The following is a 16,913-nucleotide window of genomic DNA, read 5'->3' as shown; positions in this document are numbered from 1 at the left end:
TTTTACTTGTAACACGTCATTTGATTGGATAAAAGATTTTATCCATTTTATATAACATAACTTGCCTACGTCACAATGAGTTACGTCAAAAAACATATTACTCCGCTTGACGTTACTTTTAAAATTAAATCAATGTGAAGCCTTATTCTGGGGGGAAAATTGTCTCATTGTCTGCACTGAAATTAAATTATAAGGAATGAAGCTTATTTCAACTTATATTATACGATATAACAAAACTTGGTACTATCTTTCCAGTCATAACAACAAAGTTTATTTTTAAATGAAATTTGTGGAAAGAAAGTACATAGGTTAATTCATTTCGTCAAATTGTAGTAAGTTTACAAGTATTTGAGAAATCGATGAGAATGGGCTATTTTTCTGTCATTTAGTCGATTAAAAATGATTCACTTTTCAAAAAGGTTCACGTTAGTCAGCTATATCAAAAATTTTATTGATATGCAAAAAATTCATCGGTTTTAATGGTATATTTTTAAGTAGTAATTAAAATTAATAACTCAAAAAAGTAAAGGTCTTGTACATGCTCTCTGTCTTACACCTTAAGATCGAGTATGACTTTTCATTAGAAATTGATGTTAAAATCACATACATTATCATCTTTTTATTAAACTTCATCAACAAATAAAATTTATTCATTTTTGTAAACATGTCACTCAGACTTACTGTTTGTTCGCGTACTGAAAACTGCGCTTGCGTAAACACATTTTCACGCGGAACCCCTCGGCAAATTCACACGAACGTTTTTCGTAATGTAGACTTTATGGCATTGTTTAACCCTAGGGTGATCATGCATGACAGTGTCACTAGTTTATATTTAATATAATTCTCGTCGCAACTTTAGACCTTTGCCATCATCTTGTTTTTTTCTTGTGGGAGAAGCCGGGAAACAAATATTTCTAAGAATTTCTCAAAGGTCCTACAACAAGGAACATGTGATTCTGTCACAGAAGTTTTGTATATTCCTGCACATATTAGAAGGGAACTTTGTTTTTAATGTATATTCCTTATTTAATTGTGAAAAGTCGTAAATCTTGTCTAATCGTATGTTAATGAATTCGAGAAGTGCTTGTGCCGGTGTGATTTTCTGATCTGACATAAGAAAATTTTTAAAAAGTAATGGGCGTGCATGGAACATTTTTCTTTGGAGTGTTATTTGCTGTTGGATATATTGGATTAAAATTTGCTGATGGCGCTGAAGGTACGTTTATGCTAATCTTTTGTTATCCTGACTGCATTATACCATTAATTTAATTATTTAATATTTTGTCGTTTAGTTGAGTAAAAGTTCTTGCGATCCCTCTGCGTAAAGACATGCTTGAAAAATTCCTTGAAATATGTCATTTTGCTTAAGACCTCCACGAAGCCTTTAATAAATCTGATGTAAAATTCTCCCAATATTTAGCCATTACCACTTGGGTTGCTCTTCACTTGGATTCATTTTGGACTATAGTACTTAGTTTGTACTTAATTGGAACAAAATATTGTGTAGTGATGTGCCTTTTCCTAAATTTGTTATCAACGCCGGTCCGTCAGTTATACGTAAAGTGCACGCACGTGAATTAAGAAGGCCAGACGCGATTAATGAATGTGCTTACTATGAGCGGATAAGGTACAGACTGTCCATTTCGGATAAGGTACAGACTGTCCATTTCATAAAGAAGTCACCTTTTTAAAATTCCGACATAAAATAAAGATGTTAAAGTTTATGTTTGATCTCATCCAAATAAATTTCACACATCTACTTATTTTATGAAGTAAGTAAAAAGGCCATTTATTGAATTGTAGGTCATACAATTATATCAAACAAAACAGAAAATATGTCTTTCTTGCTTGTGTCGTTTGTCAAAAACATGGACTTGCAAATAAAAACTTGACAAATGGATGAATAAAACGATAATTGTTATTTAAGGATACATAAATCAAAATTGACAAGTGTATTAGACGATTATCAATCAGGTGATTTTAACGTAACTCTAGGGTCCTAAAAACTTAACCGGCATGTATCGCCCCCAGTTACGTAACTTAGTCAAAAAGCAGTAGTTATCAAACACACAGGGCTGTTTAAAATGCATGGAATTAATTATTCTTGTAATATTAAGATGTAAGTTTGTAACTAGCTAGTTGTTTCAGAACATCACATAAATAATTAGCCACGCACGCGCTATTGCCTGTGGGGCAACATAAAACTTAACCCCGTGAAAGTTGTACATCAGGCCAACAGGACGAGAGAAATGGGTTCTCTCAGAGTCTCTGTCATTTCTTTCTCTTTTTTGTGTGTGTAATTTTTATCATACGTGTATTTCATTTTGTGATCTGTCCAAAAAGGTTTTAACGAATTAGGAGATTAGATATGAGTATTGATTAGTTTGTTCATATGTTTAAGGACATACATGTACGCAGCGTAGTTTGAACTTTTTTGTCCTTTTCCATGGAGTTGAAGAGTTCCGATACTTGAAGAAACTGTTTGCTATATTTAGATGTGTATATATGGTGTCGTACACTTCTTCTAAAACAAGTTTTGATAAAAAGAAACATCTAAAATGCATATTGAGTAATTTTTATATATTTTTCTTTGAACCATCTAAGAATTTTCTTCAGTTGTTATCTTTCAAAAATCCCTGGTAATGCATGCTGATTTTTTTTTTATCAATGAACATTTGATGGCACTACAATCACAGGTGCTTGAGGACAGGACCCCCCCCCCCCCCTTTTTTGTTTTTTGACTTTTTTCTCATAAATAATCTTTCATTGAACATCTGTTCTATAAAATCTACTCTATATTCTATATAGAGAGTGGGGTAGAAATTTTTATAAAATGTTTATTTATGCAAATTTTCTGAATTGATAGGATAGATTACATCACAAATGTGTCATCCATATATAATTTATGTGAAAAAAGTATCTATATTTGCAAAATTAAATCAATAATATCTTGAAAAATTATCAGGAGTGAGGTACGTTGCGTATGTCCTTAAAGCGCTTTCACATTAAGACTACAGAGAGTTGATGCGAGATTCCTCAAGGAAATGAAGTTTAAGAGGTTAAACTTTGATTCACAAAATGCAAATCTTCAGCGAGACTAGATATATATATTTTTAACTCCTCTACAGGTGTTCCCCGTACAAAATCACGAGTGTACTCGAATAATAATTGTTTTTATCCAAATTATTATTGCATCTATAGACTCAAATATAATCCATTATATTATTATTATGTTTATTCACCAATCAAGGGCCCACGGGGGGCATGAACAATTATTACAAAATGATAACATTGATTACAATTCTATATTAAGGATAATAACATACTAGTGATTAAGTTTGACATTGAGAAGTGCATCACCACACTGGATCAAAAGCATAGAAACCATATAATAAAAGAAAACACAATTAAATAAAAATGATAGATATAAGGTAAATTAAAAAAAAAAAAATCTTGTAGTAATGGCAGTACTCTAATATAAAACTAGTGCATCTTGAATACAAAGGGCACCAGGGGATGATACCTCTACACAGCCAGTCTGGCAAACCTGTACCCTATATTGAAGATGGTCATTCAAAAAAAAAAAAAAAAAAAAAAATCCATTATAAGCATTCTGTGAGTACTACAATAGCAATATACTAGTCCCCTACCGGCAAGTATAATCTGGTTCTCGTTAACAATTGAAAATGCCTTAAAACTTGATCTATAACTCGTAAAGTCACATACCAAAAATCAGCTTAATACCTGCAAGCGTTGCGGAAAACCCTTAAAAATTAAAAAGGTCGTGATTCCGTGATTTCAAAATTCATTGAAGCGGTGCAAAAAGTACACACGATATGTATCTCGTCAAGATTCACTCCCTTATCAAAAATCAGCCCAAAAGTGCGGAAAACAAAGAATGACTGACTGACTGACTGACAGACAGAGGGACAGACGGACAGAGGGACTTAAAGGAAAGAAACCTATAGTCCCCTCAGGTTTCACTGGTAGGGGACTAATTAGATGAATACAGATATTGAGATGACAAATATTCACACTCGAGTTTGGACATGCAAAATTAAGATATATGTTGCCTGGGATGAGAATGCATGTATTTTAACTAAAACAGGAAATTCTAATATACAGACAAATATGTCTTTAATATTTTTTTTACAATTTGTATTCCATCTTTCCTATGATGACAATAACAATCCTGTACAGTTTTCTGTACCACCGGACTAGTAGCACGGGTCACCGTCTTTATCGTTTTGTAAGTAGCCATAACGTACGGTCAGGCACGACTCGTTTTTTGCGCACTGCCTTGGTCAACCAAGGTCATCCACACTGTACACCATATGACGTATCTTTTTATTTCCCTTTTACGATTCATTTACGATTTATTTAGTATAAATAATTCACAGGTCGTATACAACGAAAACATATTTGGTACCTTCGCTTTCTTTTAAGATAATCTCAAAAACAAGTGAAGACAAGAAAACATTGATGTAACCATCAATTGTCGCCCGGGAAATATATAAAGTAAACAATGAAAGAGTCTTGATCAACAAACCGCTTCGATATGTGTAAAAAGGCATGCGTCTAATTGATGTAGACGATAGTCGCAAATATTTTAAAAAACTTGTAGTCGGATAAAAATCAATCAAAAATGATACCATTTTAAACTTGATCACATCCTCAAATAAATGTTGGCTGCATAAAATATAAATTGAAGTTAGACACACGCACCATTTATATTTAAAAATGTATTAAGTTTCAATTTTAGAATATAAAACACGAACTGTGCAGAGTACGTTTTTATCCGAGAAGTAAAATTCGATGTTCTAAAAAAAGGGACACTTTTGTTTCGATAGTAAATGATAAGTAACTTATATATTAAATATGAAAAACATATATATTTTTACAAGTTCACCTTATGGAAGTAAATATATTATGTATCTCGTAATTTATAAAGGGGAAAGAACATTCTTATTAACAATCTTTTCAATGTGTAGAAAACCTTTAATTCTACATAACTACTCCCACCCCAATCCCCATACACCAACACTTAAACTTATATGTATAGAGCAGCCCGGTCCTCCGGGCTGCAATGATAGACATAGCTAGTAATTTCACTATATATTTCCAGGAGAGAATTGGTCAAAACTAACTCGAGACACAACATTGCAATCTGGAAAAAAAATGATCAGATAAAAATATTACATATTTGACGTGCAGCTTTTCTGGAATGCACACTTTAGTATTTAACTAAAGTAAGCAAAAAAAAATCATACGTTCTTTTGTATTTCATGATCTGTGAGCGACTGATAAATTTATCATCTATGTGTCGTTTTTGTTAATGCAGTTTTTAATTAATGCAAAAATTATCTCTGATTGATGAAGAAGAACGAGTTTCAGTTGATGATGCTTTGTTTGACAATGCTACTTTTGGTCGACTTATGGTTAGGGATAGTATATGTCCTACGTATCGTGTACGTCTACATTAGCCAATATTACGAATTTTCCATTCATATAATTTATTGTAAGCCGACCTGTGTATTTAAAAACGCTTATGATTCAAGTTTGACTTACTCTGTTTTTCATGCCATGATTTAACTACATATGGTTCTTAACTACTACCACAGACAGACAGACAGACAGACAAGATTCGCGTGTTTAACTAAGCAACTTGGCGCAATTTTGTAGTTGCGGTTTATGACATTGCTTTTCTTTACTTACATACGTTAGTATAACAGGCTGTCTTCGGAGGTTTGACGTAAAAAGGCGTGATAGATGAGCTGCATTTGGAAAAGTATGCAAAAGAACACTTAAGGTGTCGACCTTGTATTCGCTACATCCTAGTAACGAGGCCACGAGCCATAGGGATATCATTAGTATGCTTATTGTTGATGATAAATACCAATGGCAATGTAAAATACAGACATATGAATAAAAGATCCATAAAAGAAAGTACAAATGTTAACTGAAGGATGTCATCTATTTTGCAATGTACCAAATGACTCACTTTATAGATTCGGTAAAACAAAGTACAGAACAGAATTAATTCATTTCGCTACAAAACACTACTTAGGTTGCAGTTCTTGTGGTTTAGGACAGGACATATTGAAAAATTATTAGAACGATCAAGCTGGATAACGCATAAATGCCCAAAACGATGAACATTTAACATATAAATTCTTTTAATCTGTTCTACCGTGACTCTACCTGCCCTTATCAAAATATAAAGACTGCCATTTGTGAGAGAGAGGGAGAGAAAAAAAAAGAGAGGGAGGAGAAAGAGACGAAATAACTGCTTGACACTGGCCCAATTTTATACCCTGTCCATGACAAAGTTTTGTCATATTTTTTTTTTAATTCATATGCGGGTTGTTGAATAAATACAAGGCAATACACTTGTGCATTAGTATCTATACTGGTTTAACTGTCGTGAAAGGGTGAAGATAAGGAACTGATCTCAAAAGAATCTACAAACAGTACAATTATGTGAATAGAGGATAAATCACCCCGATCCCGGAATTTCCAGAGACATGATCGGGGGCCCGTTTTACAAAAGAACTTACGACTAAGACCAAAAACTTCAGATGATTGTAAAATTTTGAAAAATTAATAATTCTCTTTGAAATTGTTTGTGTAAAAATATCTTACCACATTCCTTTTAAAAAGTGTAAAAGAATTTTTGATAAAATGTTAATTAAAAAATTATTTGAAGAATAAATCTTGGTCTTAAGTCGAAAGTCCTTTTGTAAAACGGGCCCCTGGTTCCTACGAAGACTAAGCATCCCGTGTTGAGAGGTACGGCCCGACAAGGGCGCCTTGTTTTAATGGGAACACATGTGTACATCCTACAACCCATTTAGATGAACAGTTGCACATTGCGTCTAAGGTTTTTAATATCAAATGCTTATTACATATTTTTTCGTTATTTCCTAATCATGACAAGGAGTACGCGGCCGGTATGAATGGTCGGCAGGGGATGTTCACTCCAACATGGCACCTGATCCCACCTCTGATGTTTTGGAGGTCCGTGTTTTCTCTGCTCGTATTTTGTATAGTTGAATGGACTAATTACTGTTTATCGAGATAACAATTTCTAAGTTTATTGATATTTTTAACAGATGAATAACATGTCAAATCAAATGAATATACTATAATGGCCTTAAAAGTGATTTTGCAATAAAACCCATACTTCTGGTTCAATTTTCTTTCTACACTCTTAACATCTATTTTTCATCAATTCCGTGTGCTCAAGGAACACCGAAACGGAATAAAACGCAAGACAGGTTTAAAATTACTTTGATGACTACGTTTGTCTCCTGAACGATTTTTATGTTGTTTAGTTTTCTGAGAAATATTTACAATATGTCATTTTTAGATCATTTTAGATTAAGATTTTTTGAAAATCTTGTTCTCTGCTCCTGGGTATTAAATAAACTAACTAAGAACAGAGTTATGATGAGCAAGAGCGCCTCTTCCAAATTGTGAATTTTATGGCCCCAGGATCAGGGGTTCCGGTGTTAGGGCGGGGCTCTATTGATTATATAGTGAAAATACATTAATTCTTTGAAAATCTTGTTCTCTGCTCCTGGGTATTAAATAAACTAACAAGAAAGCCTCTTCCAAAATTTTTAATTTTATGGCTCCAGGGTCAAGGGTTCTGGTGTTATGGCGGGGCGTTATTGATTGTATAGTGAAAGTGCATTAATTCTTTGAAAATCTTCTTTTCTGCTCCTGGGTATTAAATAAACTAAGTATATAGTTATGATGAGCAAGAATGCCTCTACCAAAATTGTGAATTTCATTGCCCCAGGTTAAGGGGTTTTAGTGTTTGTTGGGGCTCTATAATGATTACATAGTGAAAATACATTAAATCTTTGAAAATTTTCTTCTCTGCTCCTAGGTATTTAGCAGATGAACTACCTATATAGTTATGATGAGCAAGGGCCCTTCTTCCAGAAATGTGAATTTCAAGGCCCCAGGGTCAGGGGTACCATAGGGGGCGCTCTTCTTATATACTGAAAATGAATTGTATAAAATTTTACATGTCGCTAAAAATAAAATACAAATTTCTAAGGACAAATCTCTAAATTTGCGTCTCGCTAAAATTTCCACTTACAACACAAACAAACTTTTATTCAGAAATCAGCAATATTTCTCACAGATTTACATTTAAATTGGTAACCTTCATGATGTTTACCAAGTTTAGTGGGAGAATTTTATACGATTTTGTCAAGAAGTTAAAGATTTGTGCAAAATTTTGTATGGAATTATACAGAAAGCAATACAAAGTCTCATATCTAAGCACCACGGAAAACCTACGATTTCTTTTTATTTCAGGGATTTATTATATGTCATTTCAAATCAATATCAGTCAAAAATATATATATCAATCCATACATCAAATTATTGTTTGTGTTAAGTACCCTTAAATTTATCAATCTAAATCTATAAATGAGGCCGATTTTTTTTCTATTTTTTTTTTTACATTTGTAGATAAGATATATGTACGTCTAGTAGGAGGGGATTCGAATGGTTCCACCGGCCGTGTGGAGGTTGCTCGGAACACTTCCGGTCCATGGGGCAGTGTCTGTGACGATTTATGGACAGAGCGGGAAGCCCAGGTTGTTTGTAGAAACCTTAACTACCAGTGGGGAACGGTAAGGGACATTCTGAATTCCATTTTTTTTTTGGTGTGCAATATTTAGAAACCTAAAACTACCAGTGGGGAAGGGTAAAGGGCACTCTGGATTCTGTTTCTGTAGTAAAATATATAGAAACCATTTTTTAAACAGACGATACTCTAAAAATTATAAATTCACTTAATATTATAATATCATTTTTTATTTATTTATTTTTAGTTCGTTATTTATGTTTTCTCTTTGCTTTACTTATTTTTAATGTGCATAAAATTAACACATGAAAATTACCACATTTATGAAGAAAGTCAATGAAAAACATTTTAGTAATTTCTGTCTTCATATCGGCCCCTTGTTAAGGAAAAAGGCGCCCCGATAAGATTCGGGTTCAGGAGGGTTTACCATTTAAAGCAAATTGAGGAACATTAGAAGATTTGAAGATAAAACACATATAAATTCAAACTTTTTTTCGCACAAGGATCTTTTTCCTTCGAAATTGGATATATATGCAATACAATTATATGACATTTTTTTAATGAAAATTAGATTTATATAATTTCAGACTATCGATATTGTCCCTTTTTATGGCAGGACAATTGACCCCGACGCATTTACTCTGGAAGTTCTATACGTGGTAAAAAGCAACATTGAAACAGAGTGAATGAATAACGAATTAATAGCTTTTCTATAATCAATTTAACGTAACAAAGAAAATATATATTATATGTGAGGCAGTTTGGAAATAGGGCTCTCATGTATATTTTTATCAGCTATATACAGACATTATATCACATATCGGGATTATTTAAGTTATAACATGTACATTAACCCGACGCATTTTATAATGTAACTTACTAAGAACATATTATATTCGGTACTGTATATCATTGTCAATGATTGCTCTGAGAAAAATAAGATTTCAACCCAAAATATTCATAACCACAATTCAGCGATTTTTATTCTAGAAATATATTAGCACAATTTTGAGAAATTATTTTGAAAAATGAGGAAAGTAATTCCTGTCCAAGGTAAAATCATCCACTATACATGGATCCCTGATGATAAACCTTGCACTGTTCAGAGGGCGGTTTCAACTTGTGTTAATCCACTGTTAAGTGCTTCTTATCCTTGGTTATTCCAGGCCCACTCTAACTCACCGTTCGGGGAAGGATCAGGGTCCATATTCCTAGACAACGTCCAGTGTGCTGGGACGGAGAATTCACTCAGTGAGTGCCAACACAACGGCTGGGGAGTACACAACTGTCGTCACTACGAGGATGCAGGGGTGTCCTGTTATAACAACTCAGGTGAGTTCCCTCACTACAATACAGGGGTGTCCTGTTATAACAACTCAGGTGAGTTCCCTCGCTACAATACAGGGGTGTCCTGTTATAACAACTCAGGTGAGTTCTCTCACTACAATACAGGGGTGTCCTGTTATAACAACTCAGGTGAGTTCTCTCACTACAATACAGGGGTGTCCTGTTATAACAACTCAGGTGAGTTCCTCACTACAATACAGGGGTGTCCTGTTATAACAACTCAGGTGAGTTCCCTCACTACAATAGAGGGGTGTCCTGTTATAACAACTCAGGTGAGTTCCTCACTACAATTTAGGGGTGTTCTTTTTGGAGAAATCACACGAGTTTCTTGTCAAGCATGATACCCGATTGTTCCAATATAATAAATGGAGTGTCCTGTTATAACAACTTAATGAGTTTAGTTTTTACCTGTTTACATTGTCAGAGTGTTGATGAGGTTACTTATACTACGATAGCTCTAGGTTGTTACGACTGTGTTGGGTTGTTATATCAAAGCAAATCCATCTAGTCCAGAAATCTGTACTGTATGTAGTGTTCACAGGCACCTGACGTTACTTATTTTTCTTTTAATAAAAAAAATATATACACATACCTAATAGTGTTCTTTTTTTCATATTTCAAATCAAAGTACTGAAAGTACTGAAAGTCTTTACTAAGGCGCACTTCAGTTTAGGTGTGCAATGAAAATATCGGCAATTTTTAGGACTCTTGCTAGTGGACTTTTTACTCAGTTATTTTTTAAATTGAAAGCATCATTTCCTTAAAACATTTTTTTTTCATTCAATTTGTCAAGTTGTTATTCATTAACATACATTCCTTGCCTATTTATAATATTTTTTCCAAATTATGTATGCACAGATTAAGACGAAAATCACGTAAATTCTTTTGTTTGTAATTACAGTACTGATCACTACGTTTATTGTTTTCTTAACTAACATCTATTAAGAGATTTTGACTAATTTTTAATAGATTTATTGCAGTTCGATTGAAATCCAGGGGAGTAACAAATTTGGGGACTGTGGAAATTCGGACGGATGCTGGCTGGGTCCAGGTTTGTGATGACGAGTGGGATAAGGAGGACGCGCTTGTCGTGTGTCGGGAACAAAACTTCAATAATGGCACAGCTCTCACAAGCTCTAAACTCGGCAAGGTCTCCATACACGACTCCATGCCTAAGGTGGCGTTCAGGTTGTATATTAACCATACCGCCTTGAAATTTTATTGTACAAAAAAATTAAAGATGCTTGTTTGAATGAACTATGAACCTTATGCTTATCAGTTAAAGATACATTTTTATTATCATTAGAGTTTTTTTTCATAAAGTGATTTTGTTTTGCAGCAATTTTCATTGTAACGGAAACGAACCCTCTCTTCTGAAATGTAAACACCAGAACAAAACGGAGAGATGTAGCAACATGAAGCGAGCATCGGCAATCTGCTTTAATGGTCCAATGAATGAAAGTAAGACAATTTGCCCTTTAATTTTAAACTGCATCTTTATGGTTCACTCTAATATAAAGTAACATATTTTATTTTTCTCTCATCTTAACAGCTTTCGACATCAGATTTGTCAAAACAAATAATAAATCAGTCAATACGGTTTGGGGAGAAATAAGTGTGCGCAGACATGGAGTATGGGGTCAAGTTTGCGGGTCAACGGACTGGGACGATGCAGCAGCTAATGTTTCCTGTCGCCAGATGGGATTCCTTGGCGGAGTAGCTTACGGAACAGTAAACGAGACACTGCGGCCGATCTGGATTACTAAGCTTAATTGTACAGGAAACGAAACGTCACTGGAGCAGTGTGTGAAAGATCCCGACTCCTGGGGCCATCCTGTGCACTCGTGTAGACCGGCTTATGCCCTTTGTTTCCGAAAAAGTAAGGACCGTCTTGGTGTACAAACATCAGATATTTTAATAAATAATAACAAATTACAAATATACGCCTTATAATTTATAAAAATCTAACTTTCCTTTTTTCTACAGGTATAAATGCGACCCTGGTAGATGGCGGCTCCTATTACGGCCGTGTTCAGATCACCTATGATGGAGTCACGGGCACGGTCTGTGACGATTCCTGGTCCTCCAGTGACGCCAGAGTGCTCTGTAAGTCTAAAGGCTATGCAGACGGGGAACCCATCTCCAACTCGTATTACGGCAAAGGCAGCGGTCCTATCATGATGAACGGGCTGAGCTGTTACGGCTACGAGTCCTCCATATTCCAATGTCGAAACGACGGCTGGATGACGTACGACAAGTCAGAGTGCAGCAATCATACAAAGGACGCCTCCGTTATTTGTTATAAAGACGGTAAGGAAAATACAAGTTATAAGTATCTATCATATAAATGCAACTTTCAGGATAAAATTATAGTGTGTTTAGCAAACTGTCGTTAATAAATTCATAAAATCTCTTCTAGTCCGATTATCTCGCGGTGACCACTCTCATGGCGTGGTTCAGATAATGGACCAGTACTGGTCAGTTCTTTGTGGTGAGGGATTCACAGACAATGACGCCAGAGTCATATGTCGGGAGTTAGGATTCCAATACGGACGAAATCTTCCGAAGGGAACATTCGGAACATTCTACGGCAGATACTCCAGGCCAAACATAACATGTCATGGAAACGAAAGCAGCATTTTGGATTGTAAATACGATCAACTGAGAAGTTGTCAGAGAGAAAACTACCTTGGATACGCAGCTGTTTCTTGTTACAATGGGACCCTTAATAAAAGTACCATTTTGAATGAAAATAAAAGCTAAATGATGAATTTTCGTTTCGAAAATCGAAAAATATTGTCACATATTGAAATTAAGTTCTCTGATTTGGAGGAATTATAATATTGATCAAACTCTGAGAATGGCATGCTTGAACTGCTTTTTTCAGCGTTGAAGCTTCGCTTGGAGAATGGCGCGTACGGCTACGAGAATCAGACGGGCCGTGTGGCGGTGATGAAGTATGGAATCTGGGGGAGGATTTGTCCCAGCGCCTGGGACGACAAGGATGCTGACGTGGTGTGTCGACAGCTGAGGTACACCGGTAAGGGAAAATTATTCACAGCATCTATGTCTTCAAAATGAAAAATATTTGAATGTTCTGAATTCTGGCTTTTTCTACCTCCCACAACCATAAGCTGCTAGATATTTATTTTAATTTGACCGAATTTAGAATCCTGACAAAGTTAAATCATATCAATTAAGCTGCGCTGATTGATTGTAGGTGGCGTTGCATACCAGGAGACGTCCTCGGGGAGCGGTCCTTATTTTCTGGGGGAGGTGAACTGTAAGGGTAACGAGGGGCACCTGTTCAACTGCTCAATAGGGGTGGAGGAGTGTGATTCACAATACTCCATGGGATCCGCCGGGGTACTCTGCTACAGACAGAGAAGTAAGTACTCTATATTTAACAGTTCAACAATATCTGTAAATGTATTTTTAATTGATTTCTGTAAAATCCTTGTTTTCTACATTATTTTATTAAATGATTAAAGTCGTTAAAATGATTTACATTGATAAAATATAAAAAGTACAAAATATTACCATAATTTCCATTTTTGAAGAATAAAACCTTGGATAAATTATTTTTTATGGAGGCGGGCTTTGTCATACTTTTTATAAGACTTGCATATACACTTCTAGCTGATTCATTAAGTATGAAACCCAATGTTTGTTTTGGTTAGATTCTTCACACAACGACGTATAATATCTGACCTCTGACATTTTACCAAGATCTATAAATGACAAGGAAACTGAAGATTAATTACAGCGAATTACGTTTAATGCTTTATTTATTGGTTGATTTAGTTATGTTTTGCTATGTTATTATAATTCAATTTGCTTATAGAATTCAACAGGTGTGTTTTGGGAAAACAAAGTGCGTGCATACTTCGTGAATTATACGTTTACGATTTACTAGATTTAATGGAAAGTTTAATTAGAAGATTATCAATGCATAACAAACTTTAACCTAAGATAGCGATGTAGATCCTATTATGTGATTTTTTTTTCTTTACTAGATTAATTTTTTAAAAAATGAATGTAAATTTTACATTTACGTTATCTCCTGCATTCAGTAAATTTCAAAATTCACAAAATAATCGCCGTGAAACTGTAATTAGCACATGGATCAATAACTAGAAAAATGAAAAAGAAAAAGTTTATGATCTTTAAATACTTAAAGAACAAAAGGTTTTCAAACAGAAAAAAAAACAAAATGTTATTGGGTCAATTTGTATCTAGCTATTTCACATCAACTGTTGAAAAATTAACGTAAAAAATGCACGGGTCCTCTTAGGAACGCAAAGCACAAAGTCTGAGTGTAGACTTCATAATAACAGTGCCAACTGATGTTTCAGAATTCTTTCCTCTACTGTACATAACCTTATACACACCTAAATATCTATACATGTATAAGCATAATTGTCTCCTCAGAACCACAGCTCCGCCTGGTGGGGGGAACACACAACACTGGACGGCTGGAGATAATCATGGATGACGAGGTGGGGACGATTTGTGACCAGGGTTGGTCACGCTATGACGCCACCGTGGCCTGTAGGCAGCTCGGCTTCACTGGCGGCGAATTCAGAAGGTACACAAACACGACTTGGTTTACATAAAAAAAAATCTGCTGTATCTGACTGAACACATCACGCTTGTCACAATCTATTAAAAGTACTAGATGTATCAGTTCCGCATTGGAACACCTATTTTAAATTTGATTAAACATATTTTTTTAAAGAAAGAAACATGACAATCAGAATATGTCCCGATCATTTATGGCATAAATTCTGTATACTCTGTATGTAACTATATATTCACCGTCAAAAGAAACGCAACACCCTAATTTTGGGGGGAAAATTATATACGGGTTATAACTATGTACCAACTTTGCAAAATCATTTATTTAACGGTTGAATGATTTTCATTCCATTACCGGAAGTTGATTTTAGCCCTCTTAACAGAAATAAAAAATTTGAATTTTTAATAAAATATTTGACAATATTTAGGGTTTTCGAGGTTTTGTAGCTATTGATCATAAGTATTTTACTAGAATTCCGAAAAAAAACTCCTTCTTACTTTTCCGGATGTGATGCCTATATTTCCTCAAAAAATACTTTTTAAAGTCTAAAGATAACATTTAACGTTTAAATGAAGTATCAATTTTTGTATAATTCCAATCTTCATTGTATCTATTGAATTCCTGTGTTTTGATTGGACGAGAACACGTTTAAGAAAATTTTTACACATCGATAATTTTTTTTTTTCACTCAGTACTACTTTTTTGACTAAGCTTCTACATGTAGTTTATCGTATAAACAACGAAAGCAGTTATTTATCGTCTGTTTTGGATAAATTATAAATACAAGAAACTTCAAATTTAATTAATTAAAACAAAACTGGCGACATGCTAGGCTGCCCAGCTGACGGACGCCATGAAAATGTTAATGTCACTGTTCGATCACCAGTGTGAATTTTAAAAATCGCTGTCTCAACGTTCATAATACGAAGCTAATCAACTCAGTTTGTATCGTTTAGACAATGAAAAGAAACGTACCTCAAACTCTTGCCCTATAAGCATCAAATCCATATTTACTTTCTATATTGTTCCTCAATCTTTGAACAAACAAGTGCAAATCGAAGGCGTCGTCGGTCTGCAACTTTCGCTATGAGAGTTGTTGTTTATTCAACATGGCCATGGACGAACTATTCTGAAGTAAACTCGTAATTACGATATTTGTTGACTTAAACAACATTCGATAAGTCTTTATAAGTTTATTTATCGATTGTTTTGACAATTTAAGCTGAACTCTATCTAGTGATGGAACGATTGTCGCCGACGATCGATTGTCGGTCGTTAGAAGCTCTTCGATGCTACTAATCGATTATTAAATAAATGTCGCCGACATCGCTAACAAAAAATAAAATTGTCATACTTTAATTTTATTACCAAATCCAAGTGCAAAGAGCATAAAAATAGTGATGAATGTTGAAAACATGGAAGGATTCCGTGTCTTGTTGACACTTTTACCACCATGATTAAAAATGGGGTTAGACTAAAATGAGGAAACGGTGATATTGCAAGGGTTTACTATACAAAGAAAAACATAATTAGTCTAGTCAATCTTTAAACATAATTATAATCAGAAGAACAAGTCTCACTTCTGGATAACTACTTTTAAAACTTGCAATTTTAAGAAATAAATACCTGTATTAAATGAAAGGTGGGACTAATATCAGTAAAATATCCATTGCATGGACTTTATTAAAAAAATAAATTCCTATTCTGTTTCAATATTCCTATATTGATTAAAGTAAACAAAATATTTTTTTTTTCCACTTTTTAAATAAGAAATTTTAATTAACATTGTTGAGTATTTTATCATGTTTATGTGAGTAAATGATTTTTTTTTTGTAAAAGTCTGACAAAAATCTGAATAAGTGTAAACTGTTCTACATTAATTTCATTAAAGTTCAAAATTTCGATTATAATCGATTATTAATCGATTATGCCCAGCCGATTATTACCGATAATCGATTCTGATTTTTTCCCGATTCCCCAACACTAAGTCTCTATCGAAATTCATCTCGATTACGTTCCTTTGCGGTAAAATGTATTCCTACGCCGTCCAGAACTAACGGATTGTATGGAGGCCTCAAAGAGAAATAATTTGAATATATTTAGAAATTCGATATTGGAATTATAAGAATTAAACGTTCTTTTTGAAAAATTTATCGATGTGTAAACTCTTGACATTTTACTCACAAACTTAACATAAAAGTGCTTCGCACTTTTATTCAGTTTGTGAGTAAAATGTCAAGAGTTTACACATCGATAAATTTTTCAAAAAGAACGTTTAAACCTATAGTAAATTTACTTCTTACCTTAATGTTTTCATTTTTAATGTTATCTCTGAACCTTAAAAGTAATACATAACTCTTAAAACATCCCCCTTCAGACCAT

General features: G+C 34.2%; 1 protein-coding gene across 2 annotated transcripts in view; it reads left to right on the top strand.

Moving 5' to 3' along the window:
* Positions 1 to 661: 661 nt before the first annotated feature.
* LOC134243017 (deleted in malignant brain tumors 1 protein-like) overlaps positions 662 to 16,913 on the top strand; it is a 32,819-nt gene continuing 16,567 nt past the window's right edge. The window contains exons 1-11 of one of the 2 annotated variants that reach the window (XM_062725224.1): positions 662 to 1,216; positions 8,488 to 8,651; positions 9,772 to 9,937; positions 10,933 to 11,140; positions 11,292 to 11,413; positions 11,505 to 11,831; positions 11,939 to 12,262; positions 12,372 to 12,686; positions 12,840 to 12,992; positions 13,173 to 13,340; positions 14,384 to 14,540. In XM_062725224.1, the coding sequence (XP_062581208.1) occupies positions 1,135 to 1,216; positions 8,488 to 8,651; positions 9,772 to 9,937; positions 10,933 to 11,140; positions 11,292 to 11,413; positions 11,505 to 11,831; positions 11,939 to 12,262; positions 12,372 to 12,686; positions 12,840 to 12,992; positions 13,173 to 13,340; positions 14,384 to 14,540 (2,186 nt within the window). In that variant the 5' untranslated portion in view covers positions 662 to 1,134. Of the gene's footprint in view, positions 1,217 to 8,487; positions 8,652 to 9,771; positions 9,938 to 10,204; positions 10,225 to 10,932; positions 11,141 to 11,291; positions 11,414 to 11,504; positions 11,832 to 11,938; positions 12,263 to 12,371; positions 12,687 to 12,839; positions 12,993 to 13,172; positions 13,341 to 14,383; positions 14,541 to 16,913 lie in introns of those variants that run through there. The other variant, XM_062725225.1, reaches the window with a different exon arrangement.

The sequence above is a fragment of the Saccostrea cucullata genome, unplaced genomic scaffold (assembly GCF_032062105.1).
Source record: "Saccostrea cucullata isolate Sc308-1 unplaced genomic scaffold, CSIRO_AGI_Scuc_v1 ctg501, whole genome shotgun sequence".
NCBI lineage: Eukaryota > Metazoa > Mollusca > Bivalvia > Ostreida > Ostreidae > Saccostrea > Saccostrea cuccullata.
This window is presented reverse-complemented; position numbering and strand designations above follow the sequence as displayed.